A 17,821-nucleotide genomic window follows, 5' to 3' on the forward strand; every position below is an offset into this window, starting at 1 on the left:
CCCACTGGTTTTCCCTGTCACACACTGCCTCCCCTGTCACCTTCTGCTTCTCCTTGTTACCCTCCTCCTGTCACCATCTGTCTTCCCTTGCCTTTTTCTGTCACCCTCTGCCTCTCCCTGTCATCTACTCTTTTTGACTGTAACACTCTGCCTCTCCCTGTCACCCTCTGCCTCACCATCACCCTCTGCCTCTTCCAGTCGCCCACTGTTTTTCCCTGTCACCTTCTGCCTTTCTCTGCCTCTTCCTCTCACCCTCTGCCTCTCCCTGTCACCCTCTTCCTGTTGCCCAATGGTTTCCCCTATCATACTCTGACTCCCCCTGCCTCTTTCTGTCACCCTCTACCTCTCATTGTCACCCTCTTTCTTGTCATCCACTGTTTATGCCTGTCACCCTCTTCTTGTCACCCACTGTTTTTCCCTGCCACACTCTGCATCCCCCTGTCACCCACTGTTTTTCCCTGTCACCCTCTGCCTCTCTCTATCATCCACTATTTTTCCCTTTCACCCTCTGCCTCCCCTGCCTCTTCCTGTTACCCTCTACCTCTCTTTGTCACCCTCTTTCTGTCATCCACTGTTTATGCCTCTCACCCTTTGTTTCTCCCTGTCACCCACTGCCCTATTGCATATTGTGAATTTAGGTGAGGGGGGGGCAATTATATTTCACCACCACAAGTTCCGTCACTAATGCCTCTCGCTTGCTCCAAAATTCCGCTACATGACACTCAGACGCCCCCAGATTCGCCCTTCCCCCATAAGGCCCTAACATATATTCAGACCCATAAGCTCCAAAACTGACACACATTTCCCCAACAAGGCATTCAGTCCTCCCCACATAACAATAGTGAACAGTAGTAAAAGTGAGGCAGTGTGCTGTGTACTGGATTACATTTTGTTGTCTCTCTTAAAAGGCGCCTGTGTTTTTATTTAGCATCCTTTATCATGAATGACCAAACGACTGTGCAGCGGTTCTGGATGAAGCGGAAAGCGGGGGACGGCGTGACCCGGGAGGTGCTGTGGAGTTGGGGGCAGAAATTGGCCACTGTACAAGAATTGGAAGCCATCCTTCAGAACCTGGAGCTATACCGGGCATTGGACATCCTCCGGCAATGTGAGTGTCTTGCCTATCGGTGGAAGCAGGTGACTGGCAGCGCAGATCTGGCTGTGATACAGAATTGGGTGTTTATACTTAATTGTAGGTTCCAATAGTTCTGGAATTGTTCCTCTGGCTGAGGAGAGGAGAACAGGCCAGCGCTCCGGAGCAGAAGAGAGCTGCACAAACAGTAACCATTCAACTGAAAAGGTTTCAGGTAATAACTATGTGATTGGGTGTTACCGTGCTGTGATTGGGTTTTATCTGTACTACTGTTCTATGATTGGATGATACTGTGCAGTGATTGGGTAATGCTGTCCTGGGATTGGGTATTACTGTGCATTTATTGGGTATTACTCTGCTGTGATAGGGTGTTACAGTGCTGTGATTGGGTATTATCATGATGTGTTTGGGTGTTACTGTTCTGTGATTGGTTGTTACCATGCTGTGATTGAGTTCTGCTGTTCTGTGATTGGATGTTGCTGTGCAGTGATTAGGTACTACTGTGCTGTGATTGGGTATTACTGTGCTGTGATTGGGTATTACTGTGCATTTATTGGGTATTACTCTGCTGTGATAGGGTGTTACAGTGCTGTGATTGGGTGTTATCATGCTGTGATTGGGTACTATTATTCTGTGATTGGATGATACTGTGCTGTGATTTGGTACTGTTATGCCATGTTTGGGTGTTACCATGCTGTGATTGGGTGTTACCATGCTGTGATTGAGTTCTGCTGTTCTGTGATTGGATGTTACTGTACAGTGATTGGGTAGTGCTGTGCTGTGATTAGGTACTACTGTTCTGTGATTGGTTATTACTGTGCTGTGATTGGGTGTTACTGTGATGTTATTAGGTGTTACTGTGCTGTAATTGCTTACTAAAGTGCTGTGATTGGATGTTACTGTGATGTTATTAGGTGTTACTGTGCTGTAATTGGTTACTAATGTGCTGTGTTTGGGTGTTACTGTGCTGTGATTGGTTATTAGTGTGCTGTGATTGGGTGTTACTGTGCTGTAATTGGTTACTAATGTGCTGTGATTGGGTGTTACTGTGATGTTATTAGGTGTTACTGTGCTGTAATCGGTTACTAATGTGCTGTGATTGGGTGTTACTGTGCAGTGATTGGGTGTTACTGTGCTATGATTGGGTGTTCCTGTGCTGTAATTGGTTGCTAATGTGCTGTGATTGGGTGTTACTGTGCAGTGAACGGGTATTCCTGTGCTGTTATTGGTCACTGCTTAATTCTTTATTCCAGCATTTGGTGCAGAATCGTTCCCATCGCCACCCCCTCCCCCGGCTGACATGCTGCTATCCCTGCACATAGACTCAGATGCTGTCCAGGTGTCCAGCACGGACCAGGTAAATGTGATGTCATTGTGTCTTCAGTTACCCACGATAACATCATAATATCACCAGCCTTCAGCTGTAGACCTTCTTCTATGTCATCTACAATTGCACTTATATAGAATAAATGATATTGGTCATGTATATAATGGTAAAATACACAATGACATTAATATAAATGCCCAGGGGCACCTGGGTGGCTGGACATCTAAATTCTACTGTAATTAGCAATTTCAGGCTGTATATTAGTGTGCGATATTCTAACAATGTTCTATTGCTGCGGCTGGAGAGACACTTGTGTGGGTCAGAGAGACACAAGGGGGTGTGTCTGTGTGGGGTGGGAGCAGCAGTGGGTGATGGGGTCATTAACGAATGGATGTAGAACTGTTCTAGGCACTACTTTATTGAATGAGGTGATAAATAACCTCTGTCTCATACAAGGCACTGAGCATCCCCCAGCAGGAGATCAGCCTGACCCCGGGCACATCCTGCCAGCATTGGACTCCGCAGCTGCTGGACAAAGCCACAGACAACTTCAGCGCTGACCGGAGAATACATAGCGGACAATTTGCTGATGTCTTTGTAGGCCGGAAAGCAGACAGAATATATGCCATAAAGTGGCTCAAGCAGGTAAATTATTATCACATTTTATTAGTACATTGCCGGGATGGTCATTGTGCTATATTGAGAAGGTATCTCTGATGACAAAAAGAAAGTGCTGGGGATTCTCACTACATCGAGAGAGCCCTGGGGACGGGGAGAGTGTGATGGAGAGAAGCTGTGAGTTGCAGAGGTGAGGGGCAGCCCTGGGGACAGGGAGAGTGTGATGGAGAGAGGCTGTGAGATACAGAGGTGAGGGGCAGCCCTGGGGACGGAGAGAGTGTGATGGAGAGAGGCTGTGAGTTACAGAGGTGAGGGGCCGTCCTGGGGACGGGGAGAGCGTGATGGAGAGAAGCTGTGAGTTGCAGAGGTGAGGGGCAGCCCTGGGGACGGGGAGAGTGTGATGGAGAGAGGCTGTGAGATACAGAGGTGAGGGGCAGCCCTGGGAACGGGGAGAGTGTGATGGAGAGAGGCTGTGAGTTACAGAGGTGAGGGGCCGCCCTGGGGTCGGGGAGAACGTGATGGAGAGAGGCTGTGAGATACAGAGGTGAGGGGCAGCCCTGGGGACGGGGAGACTGTGATGGAGAGAGGCTGTGAGATACACAGAGGTGAGGGGCAGCCCTGGGGACAGGGAGAGTGTGATGGAGAGAGACTGTGAGTTACAGAGGTGAGGGGCAGCCCTGGGGACGGGGAGAGTGTGATGGAGAGAGACTGTGAGTTACAGATGTGAGGGGCCGCCCTGGGGACGGGGGGAGTGTGATGGAGAGAGGCTGTGAGACAGAGGTAAGGGGCAGCCCTGGGAATGGGGAAAGTGTGATGGAGAGAGGCTGTGAGTTACAGAGGTGAGGGGCCGCCCTGGGGACGGGGAGAATGTGATGGAGAGAGGCTGTGAGATACAGAGGTGAGGGGCAGCCCTGGGGACGGGGAGAATGTGATGGAGAGAGGCTGTGAGATAGAGGTGAGGGGCAGCCCTGGGGATGGGGAGAGTGCGATGGAGAGAGGCTGTGAGTTACAGAGGTGAGGGGCAGCCCTGGGGACAGGGAGAGTGTGATGGAGAGAAGCTGTGAGTTACAGAGGTGAGGGGCAGCCCTGGGGACAGGGAGAGTGCGATGGAGAGAGGCTGTGAGATACAGAGGTGAGGGGCAGCCCTGGGGACAGGGAGAGTGTGATGAAGAGCGGCTGTGAGTTACAGAGGTGAGGGGCAGCCCTGGGGACGGGGAAAGTGTGATGGAGAGAAGCTGTGAGGGTCAGCCCTGGGGACATGGAGAATGTGATGGAGAGAAGCTGTGAGTTATTGAGGGGAAGGTCAGCCCTCGGGACATGGAGAGTGTGATGGAGAGATAGATGGAGAGAAGCTGTTACTGAGTTAGTGAGGTGGGATGCGTTTATTGATGGTATAATATACCTGCAGCTGTTTTATTTGATATATTACAAAGCATTGTATTTATATTTTCGTACTGGTGTTCTCCTGCTCTCTTATTGGCTAAGTGACTCTGCTAAAGTAGGATGATTCTAATATATATATCTAATAGATATATTTGTTTTGTGGTCATGTCAGCAATATTTGTGTTTCCCCTGCAGATACAGAGCGAGCAGACAGACAGGTTACATTCCTTCTTCCACACAGAAGCACAAATAAGCTTTCGGTAAGAGAAGAAACTGACACACAAGAATATTCTGTCTGTGTCACTGCTTACATGTATTGATATGTTGTCCATGGCAGACCCTATGCTCCCTGGGTCTGATTCTGAGTCCATGGCAGACTCTACACGTACTGGGCCTGTTTCGGAGTCCATGGCAGACCCTTTGCTCACTGGGCCTGATTTGAAGTCCATGACAGACCCTACGCTCACTCGGCCTGATTTGGAGTCCATGGCAGAAAAAAAAACACTCACTGGGCCTGATTCCGTGCCCATGGCAGACCCTACGTTCACTGGGCCTGATTCTGAGTCCATGGCAGACCCTACACACACTGGGTCTGATTTGGAGTCCATGGCAGACCCTACACACACTGGGTCTGATTTGGAGTCCATGGCAGACCCTATGCTCACTGGGCCTGATTTGGAGTCCATGACAGACCCTATGCTCACTGGGCCTGGTTCTGAGTTCATGGCAGACCCTACGCTCACTGGGCCTGATTTGGAGTCCATGGCTGAAACAACGCTCACTGGGCCTGATTCTGAGTCCATAGCAGACCCTACACTTACTGGGCCTTATTCTGAGTCCATGGTAGACCCTACACTCACTGGGCCTGATTCTGTGTCCATGGTAGACTCTACACTCACTGGGCCTGATTCTGTGCCCATGGCAGACCCTACACTCACTGGGCCTGATTCTGAGTCCATGGCAGACCCTACACTCACTGGGCCTGATTCTGAGTCCATGGCAGACCCTACACTCACTGGGCCTGATTCTGTGCCCATGGCAGACCCTACACTCACTGGGCTTGATTCGGACTCCAGGGCAGACCCTAAGGATGACCCATTGGAAATGCAGTATTAGCTCTTAGTGGTCAGATGTAAAGCAAAGCGTGTGTCCGCCTTCATGCTGAATACTGTGGGCCAGATGCACTAAGCTTCAAAAGTGATAAAATGGAGAGTGATAAACAGCTAGCCAATCAGCTCCTACCTGCCATGTCACAGGCTGTGTTTGAAAAATGTCAGGCAGGAGCTGATTGGTTGGCGGTTTATCACTCTCCATTTTATCACTTTTGAAGCTTAGTGCATCTGGCCCAATGTGTCCACATTACGCTCTGTTTAATGACATTAAATCCAGATATGGAGCCTCTGAATCTTCCCATATGTGGCAGGGATAGGAACCATCTGTCCCCACTCTGTTCCTGATGATGTATGTATATAATGGCAGAAATCTTGTGGCTGATCTCGTCCAGTTTATGTTTCAGTTGTGCGCACCAAAACCTGCTGCCACTGCTGGGCTTCTGCCTGGAGAACAAGCACTTCTGCCTCATCCACCAGTTCATGAAGAATGGTTCCCTAGATTCTGCTCTGCAGGAGGTAAGTGCATTGTCTCTGTGTGTAGGTATTGCCTTACAAAATAATACAAGGTACAATCTTCCGGAAAGGTTTTCCTGTACTATGGGGGTTATTTAGAGTTGATCGCTGTTGTACAAATTCGCAATCCTATCGATTATTAAGGGAGCTTGCACTGGGGCAGATGCACAAGAATGATCACAGTAAGGGATGTAGCACTGGGGCAGATGCACAAGACTGATCACAGTAAGGGAGGATGCACTGGGGCAGATGCACAAGAATGATCACAGTAAGGGAGGTTGCACTAGGGCAGATGCACAAGAATGATCACAGTAAGGGAGGTTGCACTAGGGCAGATGCACAAGAATGATCACAGTAAGGGATGTAGCACTGGGGCAGATGCACAAGACTGATCACAGTAAGGGAGGATGCACTGGGGCAGATGCACAAGAATGATCACAGTAAGGGAGGTTGCACTAGGGCAGATGCACAAGAATGATCACAGTAAGGGAGGTTGCACTAGGGCAGATGCACAAGAATGATCACAGTAAGGGAGGTTGCACTGGGGCAGATGCACAAGAATGATCACAGTAAGGGAGGTTGCACTAGAGCAGATGCACAAGAATGATCACAGTAAGGGAGGTTGCACTAGGGCAGATGCACAAGAATGATCACAGTAAGGGAGGTTGCACTGGGGCAGATGCACAAGAATGATCACAGTAAGGGAGGTTGCACTGGGGCAGATGCACAAGAATGATCACTGTAAGGGATGTAGCACTGGGGCAGATGCACAAGAATGATCACAGTAAGGGATGTAGCACTGGAGCAGATGCACAAGAATGATCACAGTAAGGGAGGTTGCACTGGAGCAGATGCACAAGAATGATCACAGTAAGGGATGTAGCACTGGGGCAAATGCACAAGAATGATCACAGTAAGGGAGGTTGCCCTGGGGCAGATGCACAAGAATGATCACAGTAAGGGATGTAGCACTGGGGCAGATGCACAAGAATGATCACAGTAAGGGAGGTTGCACTAGGGCAGATGCACAAGAATGATCACAGTAAGGGAGGTTGCACTGGGGCAGATGCACAAGAATGATCACAGTAAGGGAGGTTGCACTGGGGCAGATGCACAAGAATGATCACAGTAAGGGAGGTTGCACTGGGGCCGATGCACAAGAATGATCACAGTAAGGGAGGTTGCACTAGGGCAGATGTACAAGAATGATCACAGTAAGGGATGTTGCACTGAGGCAGATGCACAAGAATGATCACAGTAAGGGAGGTTGCACTGGGGCCGATGCACAAGAATGATCACAGTAAGGGATGTAGCACTGGGGCAGATGCACAAGAATGATCACAGTAAGGGAGGTTGCACTAGGGCAGATGCACAAGAATGATCACAGTAAGGGAGGTTGCACTGGGGCAGATGCACAAGAATGATCACTGTAAGGGATGTTGCCCTGGGACAGATGCACAAGAATGATCACAGTAAGGGAGGTTGCACTGGGGCAGATGCACAAGAATGATCACAGTAAGGGAGGATGCACTGTGGCAGATGCACAAGAATGATCACAGTAAGGGAGGTTGCACTGTGGCAGATGCACAAGAATGATCACAGTAAGGGAGGTTGCACTGGGGCAGATGCACAAGAATGATCACAGTAAGGGATGTAGCACTGGGGCAGATGCACAAGAATGATCACAGTAAGGGAGGTTGCACTGGGGCAGATGCACAAGAATGATCACAGTAAGGGAGGTTGCACTGGGGCAGATGCACAAGAATGATCACAGTAAGGGAGGTTGCACTGGGGCAGATGCACAAGAATGATCACAGTAAGGGAGGTTGCACTGGGGCAGATGCACAAGAATGATCACAGTAAGGGAGGTTGCACTGTGGCAGATGCACAAGAATGATCACAGTAAGGGAGGTTGCACTAGGGCAGATGCACAAGAATGATCACAGTAAGGGAGGTTGCACTGGGGCAGATGCACAAGAATGATCACTGTAAGGGATGTTGCCCTGGGGCAGATGCACAAGAATGATCACAGTAAGGGAGGTTGCACTAGGGCAGATGCACAAGAATGATCACATTAAGGGATGTTGCACTGGGGCAGATGCACAAGAATGATCACAGTAAGGGAGGTTGCACTGTGGCAGATGCACAAGAATGATCACAGTAAGGGAGGTTGCACTAGGGCAGATGCACAAGAATGATCACAGTAAGGGAGGTTGCACTGGGGCAGATGCACAAGAATGATCACTGTAAGGGATGTTGCCCTGGGGCAGATGCACAAGAATGATCACAGTAAGGGAGGTTGCACTAGGGCAGATGCACAAGAATGATCACAGTAAGGGAGGTTGCACTGGGGCAGATGCACAAGAATGATCACTGTAAGGGATGTTGCCCTGGGGCAGATGCACAAGAATGATCACAGTAAGGGAGGTTGCACTGGGGCAGATGCACAAGAATGATCACATTAAGGGATGTTGCACTGGGGCAGATGCACAAGAATGATCACAGTAAGGGAGGTTGCACTGGGGCAGATGCACAAGAATGATCACAGTAAGGGATGTAGCACTGGGGCAGATGCACAAGAATGATCACAGTAAGGGAGGTTGCACTGGGGCAGATGCACAATAATGATCACAGTAAGGGATGTAGCACTGGGGCAGATGCACAAGAATGATCACAGTAAAGGATGTTGCACTGGGGCAGATGCATAAGAATGATCACAGTAAGGGAGGTTGCACTGGGGCAGATGCACAAGAATGATCACAGTAAGGGAGGTTGCACTAGGGCAGATGCACAAGAATGATCACAGTAAGGGAGGTTGCACTAGGGCAGATGCACAAGAATGATCACAGTAAGGGAGGTTGCACTGGGGCAGATGCACAAGAATGATCACAGTAAGGGATGTAGCACTGGGGCAGATGCACAATAATGATCACAGTAAGGGAGGTTGCACTGGGGTAGATGCACAAGAATGATCACAGTAAGGGAGGATGCACTGGGGCAGATGCACAAGAATGATCACAGTAAGGGAGGTTGCACTGGGGCAGATGCACAAGAATGATCACAGTAAGGGAGGTTGCACTGGGGCAGATGCACAAGAATGATCACAGTAAGGGAGGTTGCACTAGGGCAGATGCACAAGAATGATCACAGTAAGGGAGGTTGCACTGGGGCAGATGCACAAGAATGATCACAGTAAGGGAGGTTGCACTGGGGCAGATGCACAAGAATGATCACACTAAGGGATGTTGCACTGAGGCAGATGCACAAGAATGATCACAGTAAGGGAGGTTGCACTGGGGCAGATGCACAAGAATGATCACACTAAGGGATGTTGCACTGAGGCAGATGCAAAGCTAACTCTCTCTGCACGTGTTACATGGTGTACGGTCGTTAGGTTGACATGTATAATGTCGACATGCATTTGGTCGTCCACTGAAGGTCGACATGGCTTCGGTCGACACATGAAATTAGCCGACATTGTTGTAAGGTCGACAGTGCATTAGGTCGACAATGGCTAGGTCGAGAGTCAAAAGGTCGACATTGTTTTTTTGAGCCGACATGTGCCGACAGGCGGTATTTCATGCCCTACCATCCACAAGGGAGGGAGAATAGAATAGTGTGCCGAGTAGCAAGGTGCGGTACACTTTGACGGTGACCATGTCGACATTCTGGACCAAACAAGTGAAGAACCTATGTCGACCTTTTGACTGTCGACCTAATGCTTGTGTCGGCCTTGCAGCCATGTCAACCTTAGCTATGTGGATCTATTTCAGCCATGTGGAGCTTCAGTGGCCCACCTGCAGTGCAGCATGGGTTTTGCCCAGTTGGAGCTTCAGTGGCCCACCTGCAGTGCAGCATGGATTTTGCCCAGTTGGAGCTTCAGTGGCCCACCTGCAGTGCAGCATGGGTTTTGCCCAGTTGGAGCTTCAGTGGACCACCTGCAGTGCAGCATGGGTTTTGCCCAGTTGGAGCTTCAGTGGCCCACCTGCAGTGCAGCATGGGTTTTGCCCAGTTGGAGCTTCAGTGGCCCACCTGCAGTGCAGCATGGGTTTTGCCCAGTTGAGTGCTTTTTTTGCTTTTGCTAACAAACCTGAATTATGCCCTGCGTTATGTGTATTACAGGCCGGAGCTCACACTCTGAGCTGGGAGAGGAGGCTGCGCATCGCTACAGGGCTCCTCCACGCCGTCCACCACCTGCACCAGTCCGGGATATTCCATGGAAATATTAGGAGGTGGGAGCCACGTGTATCAGATGTTCTCTCCCTTCCCATATTAAAGTATCGCAGTGTCCCCTGATAACCGCATGACACATAGGACCCACCACTGGACTTCCCTGGCTGCAGTACACACACAAGCACATCCGCTATTGCTGGGAGCTATCTCTGCCTTCCTGTGTGTTACAGTTTTGTTTCCTCTTTCATTTTTCCGGCAACCATTAACCCTTTCAGTGCCAAATGTTTGAGGTGTTCATACGGATTCGTACGAATTTAATCCACGTTCTGTTTTCCTTTCAGTTCCAACGTGTTGCTGGACCAGGATTTCTCCCCAAAGCTGGGCCACGCTCGGCCTTGTCTGCATACGGACCGATCAGTGAGTTACACTCAGATGAAAACCTGCGACTTGCAGAGATTCCAGCCCTACCTGTCGGACAGCTTCCTGAGGAGCGGCCAGCTTACCGCACACACTGACATCTTCTCCTCTGGCGTGGTAAGCCGGGAAACAAGGCCTGATTACAAAATACAGGAGTGTGTATTATCTATTGATCCAAATCACTGACCGTGTGAAAGAGACTTTCCAAGAAATATGGCAGCGGGCACTTAGCAATTTCCAATCATTTTTTTATGCTAAATGCACAATTTCTGTACAGCAATGTAAATCCGATCTGTTTGTAGGTTCTAGCAGAAATCATTACGGGGATGAAAGCCTGCGACAAGAGCAGAGATCCGGCGTACCTGGTAAGAACGGCCGTATCAGACCCTATGGCTACAGTATGTATGGCAAGCTCTGTCTTGCACACAGAACCTGACACCAGGATGTCTCCTTCCACGTAGAAAGATCTGGTTTTCCTGGAGATGGAGCAGGCAAAGATGTGGGTGGAGTCCAAAGGCAACAAGATGGAGTCTGCAGAGTTTGTATGTGCAACGGAAATTAGCACCAAATACCTGGATACAAAGCCCGGGAATCTGCAGGGAGACGCTGCGCACTGTCTGGCTTCAGCAGTCTGCTTATGTCTGACGAAAAAGAAGATTCAGTTATCAGAGGTAACACAAATGAAGCCTATGAATGTTACCTCCCACAAAATGGCCGCTCCCTGTCAGTCAATAACATGTGTGCGCAATATGCCACAGATAATCACTCACTTACAAAACCCTCATTATAGCATTCAAGTATGAATCAGGCTCTTACTTACCAATGGAATCAGGCCCTTAGTTACCAATGGAATCAGGTCCTTAATTATAATGGAATCAGGCCCTTAGTTACTAATGGAATCAGGCCCTTAGTTATCAATGGAATCAGGCCCTTAGTTATCAATGGAATCAGGCCCTTAGTTACTAATGGAATCAGCCCCTTAGTTATCAATGGAATCAGGCCCTTAGTTGCCAATGGAATCAGGTCCTTAGTACAAATGGAATCAGGTCCTTAATTATAATGGAATCAGGCCCTTAGTTATCAATGGAATCAGGCCCTTAGTTATCAATGGAATCAGGCCCTTAGTTATCAATGGAATCAGGCCCTTAGTTACCAATGGAATCAGGTCCTTAGTAACCAAAGGAATCAGGTCCTTAGTAACCAAAGGAATCAGGTCCTTAGTAACCAAAGGAATCAGGTCCTTAGTAACCAAATGAATCAGGTCCTTTGTAACCAAATGAATCAGGTCCTTAGTAACCAAAGGAATCAGGTCCTTAGTAACCAAAGGAATCAGGTCCTTACTAACCAATGGAATCAGGTCCTTATTAACCAATGGAATCAGGTCCTTTATTTACAATGGAATCAGGCCCTTTAGTAACCAATGGAATCCGGCCCTTAGTTACCAATGGAATCAGGTCCTTAATTATAATGGAATCAGGCCCTTAGTTACCAATGGAATAAGGCCCTCTAGTAACCAGTGGAATCAGGCCCTTAGTTACCAATGGAATCAGGCCCTTAGTTACCAATGGAATCAGGTCCTTAATTATAATGGAATCAGGCCCTTAGTTACCAATGGAATCAGGCCCTTAGTTATCAATGGAATCCGGCCCTTAGTAACCAGTGGAATCAGGCCCTTAGTTACCAATGAAATCAGGCCCTTAGTTATCAATGGAATCAGACCCTTAGTCAACAATGGAATCAGACCCTTAGTTAACAATGGAATCAGGGTTACCAATGAAATCAGGCCCTTAGTTACCAATGGAATCAGGACTCTTAGTTACCAATGGAATCAGGACCCTTTAGTTACCAATGGAATCCGGGTTACCAATAGAATCAGGCCCTTAGTTATTGATGGAATCAGGTACTTAGTTTACGATGGAGCCAGGCTCTTAGTTACCAATGGAATCATTCTCTTTGTTACCAATGGAAATAGGCCCTTAGTTTCGAACAGAATCAGGCCCTTAGTTACCAATGGAGCCAGGCTCTTAGTTACTGATGGAATCATGCATTTAGTTTTCAAATTATTTATTTACAGTTTCTTATATAGCGCAGCAGATTCCATTGCGCTTTACAATTGTAGACAGTGATAGATCAAACTGGGTAACAACAGACAGACTTGGGGGTAAGAGGGCCCTGCTGCAAGCTTACAATCTGTAGGGATATAGGTGGGAAACACAAGGACAGGCACCAGTAATAGCATAGCAGTCCCACCAAGTCCAGAAGGGAAGCTATATAATACATAAGTGCCTCAGAGGGTTATGCGTGTGGTACTTAAATATGATAGGCTTGCCTGAAGAGGTGAGTTTTCAGGGAATGCTGGAAAGTTTGGAGGCTAGTGGAGAGTCTTATTGTGTGTGGAAGGGCATTCCATAGGATGGGAGCAGCCCGATGAAAGTCCTGTAATAGTGAATGGGAGCTGGTGATCAGTGCAGAAGAGAGACGCAGATCTTGTGCAGAGCGGAGTGGTCGAGATGGGAGATATTTTGTGATAAGTGCAGAGATATAACCTGGTGCAGTATGGTTAATTGCTTTATATGCGAGTAGAAGTGTTTTATCTTGAATACGGTAAGATACAGGTAACCAATGTAGGGACTGGCAGAGCGGATCAGCAGAGGATGAGCGTCTTGCTAGGAAGATCAGCCTAGCAGCAGCATTTAAAATTGATTGCAGTGGTGAGAGTCTGTTCTTGGGAAGACCAGTTAGGAGACTATTGCAATAATCAATGCGGGATATAATGAGTGCATGGATAAGAGATTTGGTAGTGTCTTGTGTGAGATACGGTCGTATTTTGGATATGTTTTTTCGATGCATGTATCCTGATTTGGAGACAGATTAAATGTGGGGAACAAAGGACAGTTTAGAGTTGAGGATGACCCCCAGACAACGAGCTTGTGGGGTAGGGTAGATTGTCGAGTTGTCAACAGCGATGGAGATATCAGGATGGTAACTGTTCTTAGTTGGCGGGAATATAAGTAATTCCATTTTGGAAATATTGAGTTTGAGTTGGCGAAAAGACATCCTAGGATGAGACAGCAGAGAGGCATTCAGAGACTCGGCCCAAAACCACTGGTAACAACTCTGGGGTTGATAGATAGATTTGAGTATCATCCACATATAAGTGATACTGAAATCCGAAAGAGCTGATTAGTTTGCCAAGCGAGGAAGTATAGATTGAGAAAAGCAGAGGACCTAAGACACAGCCTTGCGGAACTCCGACTGACAGAGGTAGTGATGGAATCAGGCCCGTAGTTACGTATCTGGAGAGCAAACTATAAGAGAGTCTGGCATATAACAATTGTTAATGATCTGGGAAACCTAAATGTAGATGCTGAGGCCCCTCTTGGCCTTCTGACTCACAACTTGTTACTAGAGGATGCAGTCATAAGGTTGACATTCAGTATCGACAATAAATAATGTCAACATCACAATTTTGACAATTAAAAATTCAACGTTCTTGGAATATCGACAGGCAACGTCCTCACAATGTCAACATGTTTATAAAGATTAATATTTGAATATGTCACAATTGCACCCCAGGTCTTAGTCAAGGCGGAGAAGGCAGAGCATGTGTTCCGAATGCCCATTACAGAGCCCCTGGCAGTAGCGGCGACCAGCATGAATATGCCCGAGGAGAGTGACGAATTCATGTCTGTTGGCCGTGCAGAAGGTGACGCTGCAGAGCAGCCCAGCAGCTCCACCAACGCCCACACGTCTGTTCCCAGGGCAAAGCTTCCCCCAGCAGCCAGCGAGGTGTCAAACAGGAGCCCGTGCGAACTAGACGAGTCTGGCGACTACCACCTGTCCTCGGGGGGTATTTGGTACGATCAAGGATCTGAGCCAACATCATCCCAGCCATCGACCACTGGTCATCAGGCGGACTCGTGTGCCACACGGCCCCATCTCCTGGTACAGAACATCGCCCAGGAGTGCTCCGAGACGTCATTGTCGCCTACAGGTAATTACCAGGGACCTGGGTAACATCTATATGTATAGAGTGGGCCAATGTGTAACTACAATTACTGACACGCAGTAACAAACGGTATCCCGATGGCTCGCACACAGGGCCTGATTTAGTGTGACTCGCTCGCTAAGCAGCATATATTCGCTGGCCAGCGTGCGGGTAAACACTCCCCCCCCCTCCCTCAATGCACGAATCCCATCCCCTGCCCGCCCCCCTCCCTCCACCACCGAAGGCCTTTGTACAGGGAGTCTGCACATGCCCAAATGCGTGCATAGGCAGCGCCCCCACCATCGGAATGAGGCTGAATTGGGCCCCTTGGGAACAAGCCTGAATCAGGCTGACAGTGTCTAGGTAGCAGATAGTCCTAGGTCAACACCAAAAGGTTGATATGCACTAGGGGGATATTGACAAATGGACGACACAATTAAAAGATCAAAATGGTAAAGGTCGACACATGTAACATTTAACATGAGTTTTTCACAAATTTTTTCCATTTTTTTGTTATTTTGTCACGCTTTACTGTCCACGTAATCTCCGAATAGTACATGCTACACTAATTGGGGATCCATGTGCTCAGGTGTCGACACAAATAAAAGTGAAATACTCAAACTTTTCACGTGTCGACCTTCCATGTTAATATTTTGCTTGTGTCAGCCTTTTGTCAATTTCGACTTAGTGTGTCCACTTTTTTGTCAATGTCGTCCTAGTGCATTGACTGTCTAACTCTGTGAGCTAATCGACAACCAAGTTTACTTACAGTTGTGATTTCCTTGCTGACGCGGCTGTAACCTTCAGTTCTGGGCAGATTTGTACTGCGGGGCCGCTTGTTATTGTTAGATATTATCAGGACCTATTTCTAAGTCGGACACAGATTCGTATGCGTCAGCATAGAGCACTAATAGCTTAAGGCCCCCATACACCCCATACACCCAATTAAGCCTGTTTTCCTCCAATCTGACAGATTGGGCCGATAGATCGGGTGGAAAATGGTCAAATCGGATGTGTTCCTGTGCACATCGGTTCGGATCCAAAGATCATATGTGCTGCACATATGATCTCCGGATTCAGTTTCATCCTGGCGGCGGGGCATGTGATACATACATCACATGTGAAAAGACCGCTTGCGATGTACTGCATGCAATCCCGCCACCCGGGAAATCAGATGGTCATACACTGCTCCGAGAAGTCAGAACAGAGTATGGCAACCTTTAGACACAGTAGATTAAACCATTTTGTGGGCTGAACCAGACCATGCTGAGGCTTGTGTCATGTGATCAGCCTTGTCTGACTGGTTGGTAGGAAGCCATGAGATGCTTCCTCCATAAAATGGCCGCTCTCACTGTGTGACGGGTACTAATATTTGTCTGCACACTGCAATAGAATTTTTGTATCCAATATCACACAGTGAGGAATAGATTTGATGTTCTATGTGTTCCTGCCTCATAATACTTATTGTTTTGTCTCGCAGAAAGCGGGGATCCGTCTTGGGGAATCAAAGTGAACAAATCCAAAATGAAGCTGATGGAAGCCATTGCGATGTACGAGGAGGAGAAGGTGGACAGCTCTGTTTTATTCAGCTCCCCTCAAGACTAAAGTATACCCACCATATTTACACAGAGCGGCAGCCATTTTGTTGGGGGGAACCAGAAATATTCTCCAACTGGTTTGATAAACAATTGCTGGAAGTGAATTAAGGAAACATCTGATCTAAAGGCGAGAGGTCACAACCACGTTCAAGCCGGCTCGCACATCGCTGAGCTAAAAATGATATTTACCTCATTAATATCCGACTAGGAACACGGATACTGGATTATGTTCACTATAAAAATAATTGTAATACTTTATATGGAATATATAAATGTTAACTAAAAAGAAAACAATGAAACAATCAGTGATCCTTAGTATCCAGCCACCAGATATGATTTGGAATCTATTGACGTCAATACAGTGGACATTACAGTAACCATGCTGCAGAAAACCAGCCACTAACAAAATGGCTGCTTCCGCTGTGTATCTAGGTCCTGCAGCTTAACCGCTTGGCCGGCACTAACGTATGAGATACGACCGCTGCCAGGAGTGTGCTACTAGACTAGAGGGCATTTTTTTTCAATTAAAATATTTAAATTTATTTTAAAAGATAATAATATTTGAAGTTTATTTTTTTTTAATTATTATTATTATTATTATTTTTTACGTGGCTTCAGTGTAAAGTGAATTTGTTGGTAAAGTGGTTAAACGTTGACCATTTTCTAGGAGACTACCTCAGCAGACACTACCTCTATGGGCCAGCCAAGTAATCATACGCGCTCTGCACGGAACTATCCCAGGAGCAGTGAGATAGGCGGTGATTAAGTCGACAAACACTATTGGTCGACACACACAGGCACCAAAAAAAAACATAAAAACTCATGTTGACCTTTGATCATGTCGCCCAATTATGGTCGACCTAACGTATGTCGACTTTATTGCTGTGACAACTTTTGCATTTCGACCAATAGTGGTCGATCTATTCACTGTTTACATAATGAGCCACACCCCCTGCAGTCCGTGCAAATTCATTGGCTGCCTCCATAGTGCACAGTTATATCTACTGGACTTGAACTGGTAACTTTATTTCTGCTTTATAAATATTGGTTTTATAAATCATCTAAAATAAATTGAAATACAACCTGCACAACAGTGTCCTATGTATATTACTATATGGTAAATGTAACTGGGGTGATATGCCAACACACAAGGGTACGGGCTCCAATACAAAACACTCTCCAGCACACAAGGGTAGGGGCTCCCATACATCGCACTCTCCAGCACACATGGGTAGGGGCTCCCATACATCGCACTTTCCAGCACACATAGGTACGGGCTCCCATACATCACACTCTCCAGCACACAAGGGTTGGGCTCCCATACATCGCACTTTCCAGCACACATAGGTACGGGCTCCCATACATCGCACTCTCCAGCACACATGGGTACGGGCTCCCATACATCGCACTCTTCAGCACACATGGGTACGGGCTCCCATACATCGCACTCTCCAGCACACAAGGGTACGGGCTCCCATACATCGCACTCTCCAGCACACAAGGGTAGGGGCTCCCATACATCACACTCTCCAGCACACAAGGGTACGGGCTCCCATACATCGCATTCTCCAGCACACATAGGTACGGGCTCCCATACAT

General features: G+C 47.8%; 1 protein-coding gene across 2 annotated transcripts in view; it reads left to right on the plus strand.

Annotated features, from left to right (window-relative positions):
- Positions 1-17,303, plus strand: part of LOC146025705 (interleukin-1 receptor-associated kinase-like 2) — a 49,243-nt gene extending 31,940 nt beyond the window's left edge. For both annotated transcript variants that reach the window (XM_083155716.1, XM_083155717.1), the window contains 12 exons: positions 929-1,108; positions 1,197-1,307; positions 2,347-2,450; positions 2,877-3,065; positions 4,617-4,681; positions 5,938-6,049; positions 10,169-10,278; positions 10,561-10,753; positions 10,939-11,001; positions 11,098-11,307; positions 14,213-14,630; positions 16,105-17,303. In XM_083155716.1, coding sequence (XP_083011842.1) covers positions 929-1,108; positions 1,197-1,307; positions 2,347-2,450; positions 2,877-3,065; positions 4,617-4,681; positions 5,938-6,049; positions 10,169-10,278; positions 10,561-10,753; positions 10,939-11,001; positions 11,098-11,307; positions 14,213-14,630; positions 16,105-16,229 — 1,880 coding nt within the window. In that variant the 3' untranslated portion in view covers positions 16,230-17,303. The remainder of the gene's footprint in view (positions 1-928; positions 1,109-1,196; positions 1,308-2,346; positions 2,451-2,876; positions 3,066-4,616; positions 4,682-5,937; positions 6,050-10,168; positions 10,279-10,560; positions 10,754-10,938; positions 11,002-11,097; positions 11,308-14,212; positions 14,631-16,104) is intronic.
- The last annotated feature ends 518 nt before the right edge of the window (positions 17,304-17,821 follow it).

The sequence above is a fragment of the Crinia signifera genome, chromosome 8, assembly GCF_055691185.1.
Source record: "Crinia signifera chromosome 8, ASM5569118v1, whole genome shotgun sequence".
NCBI classification, from domain to species: Eukaryota; Metazoa; Chordata; class Amphibia; order Anura; family Myobatrachidae; genus Crinia; species Crinia signifera.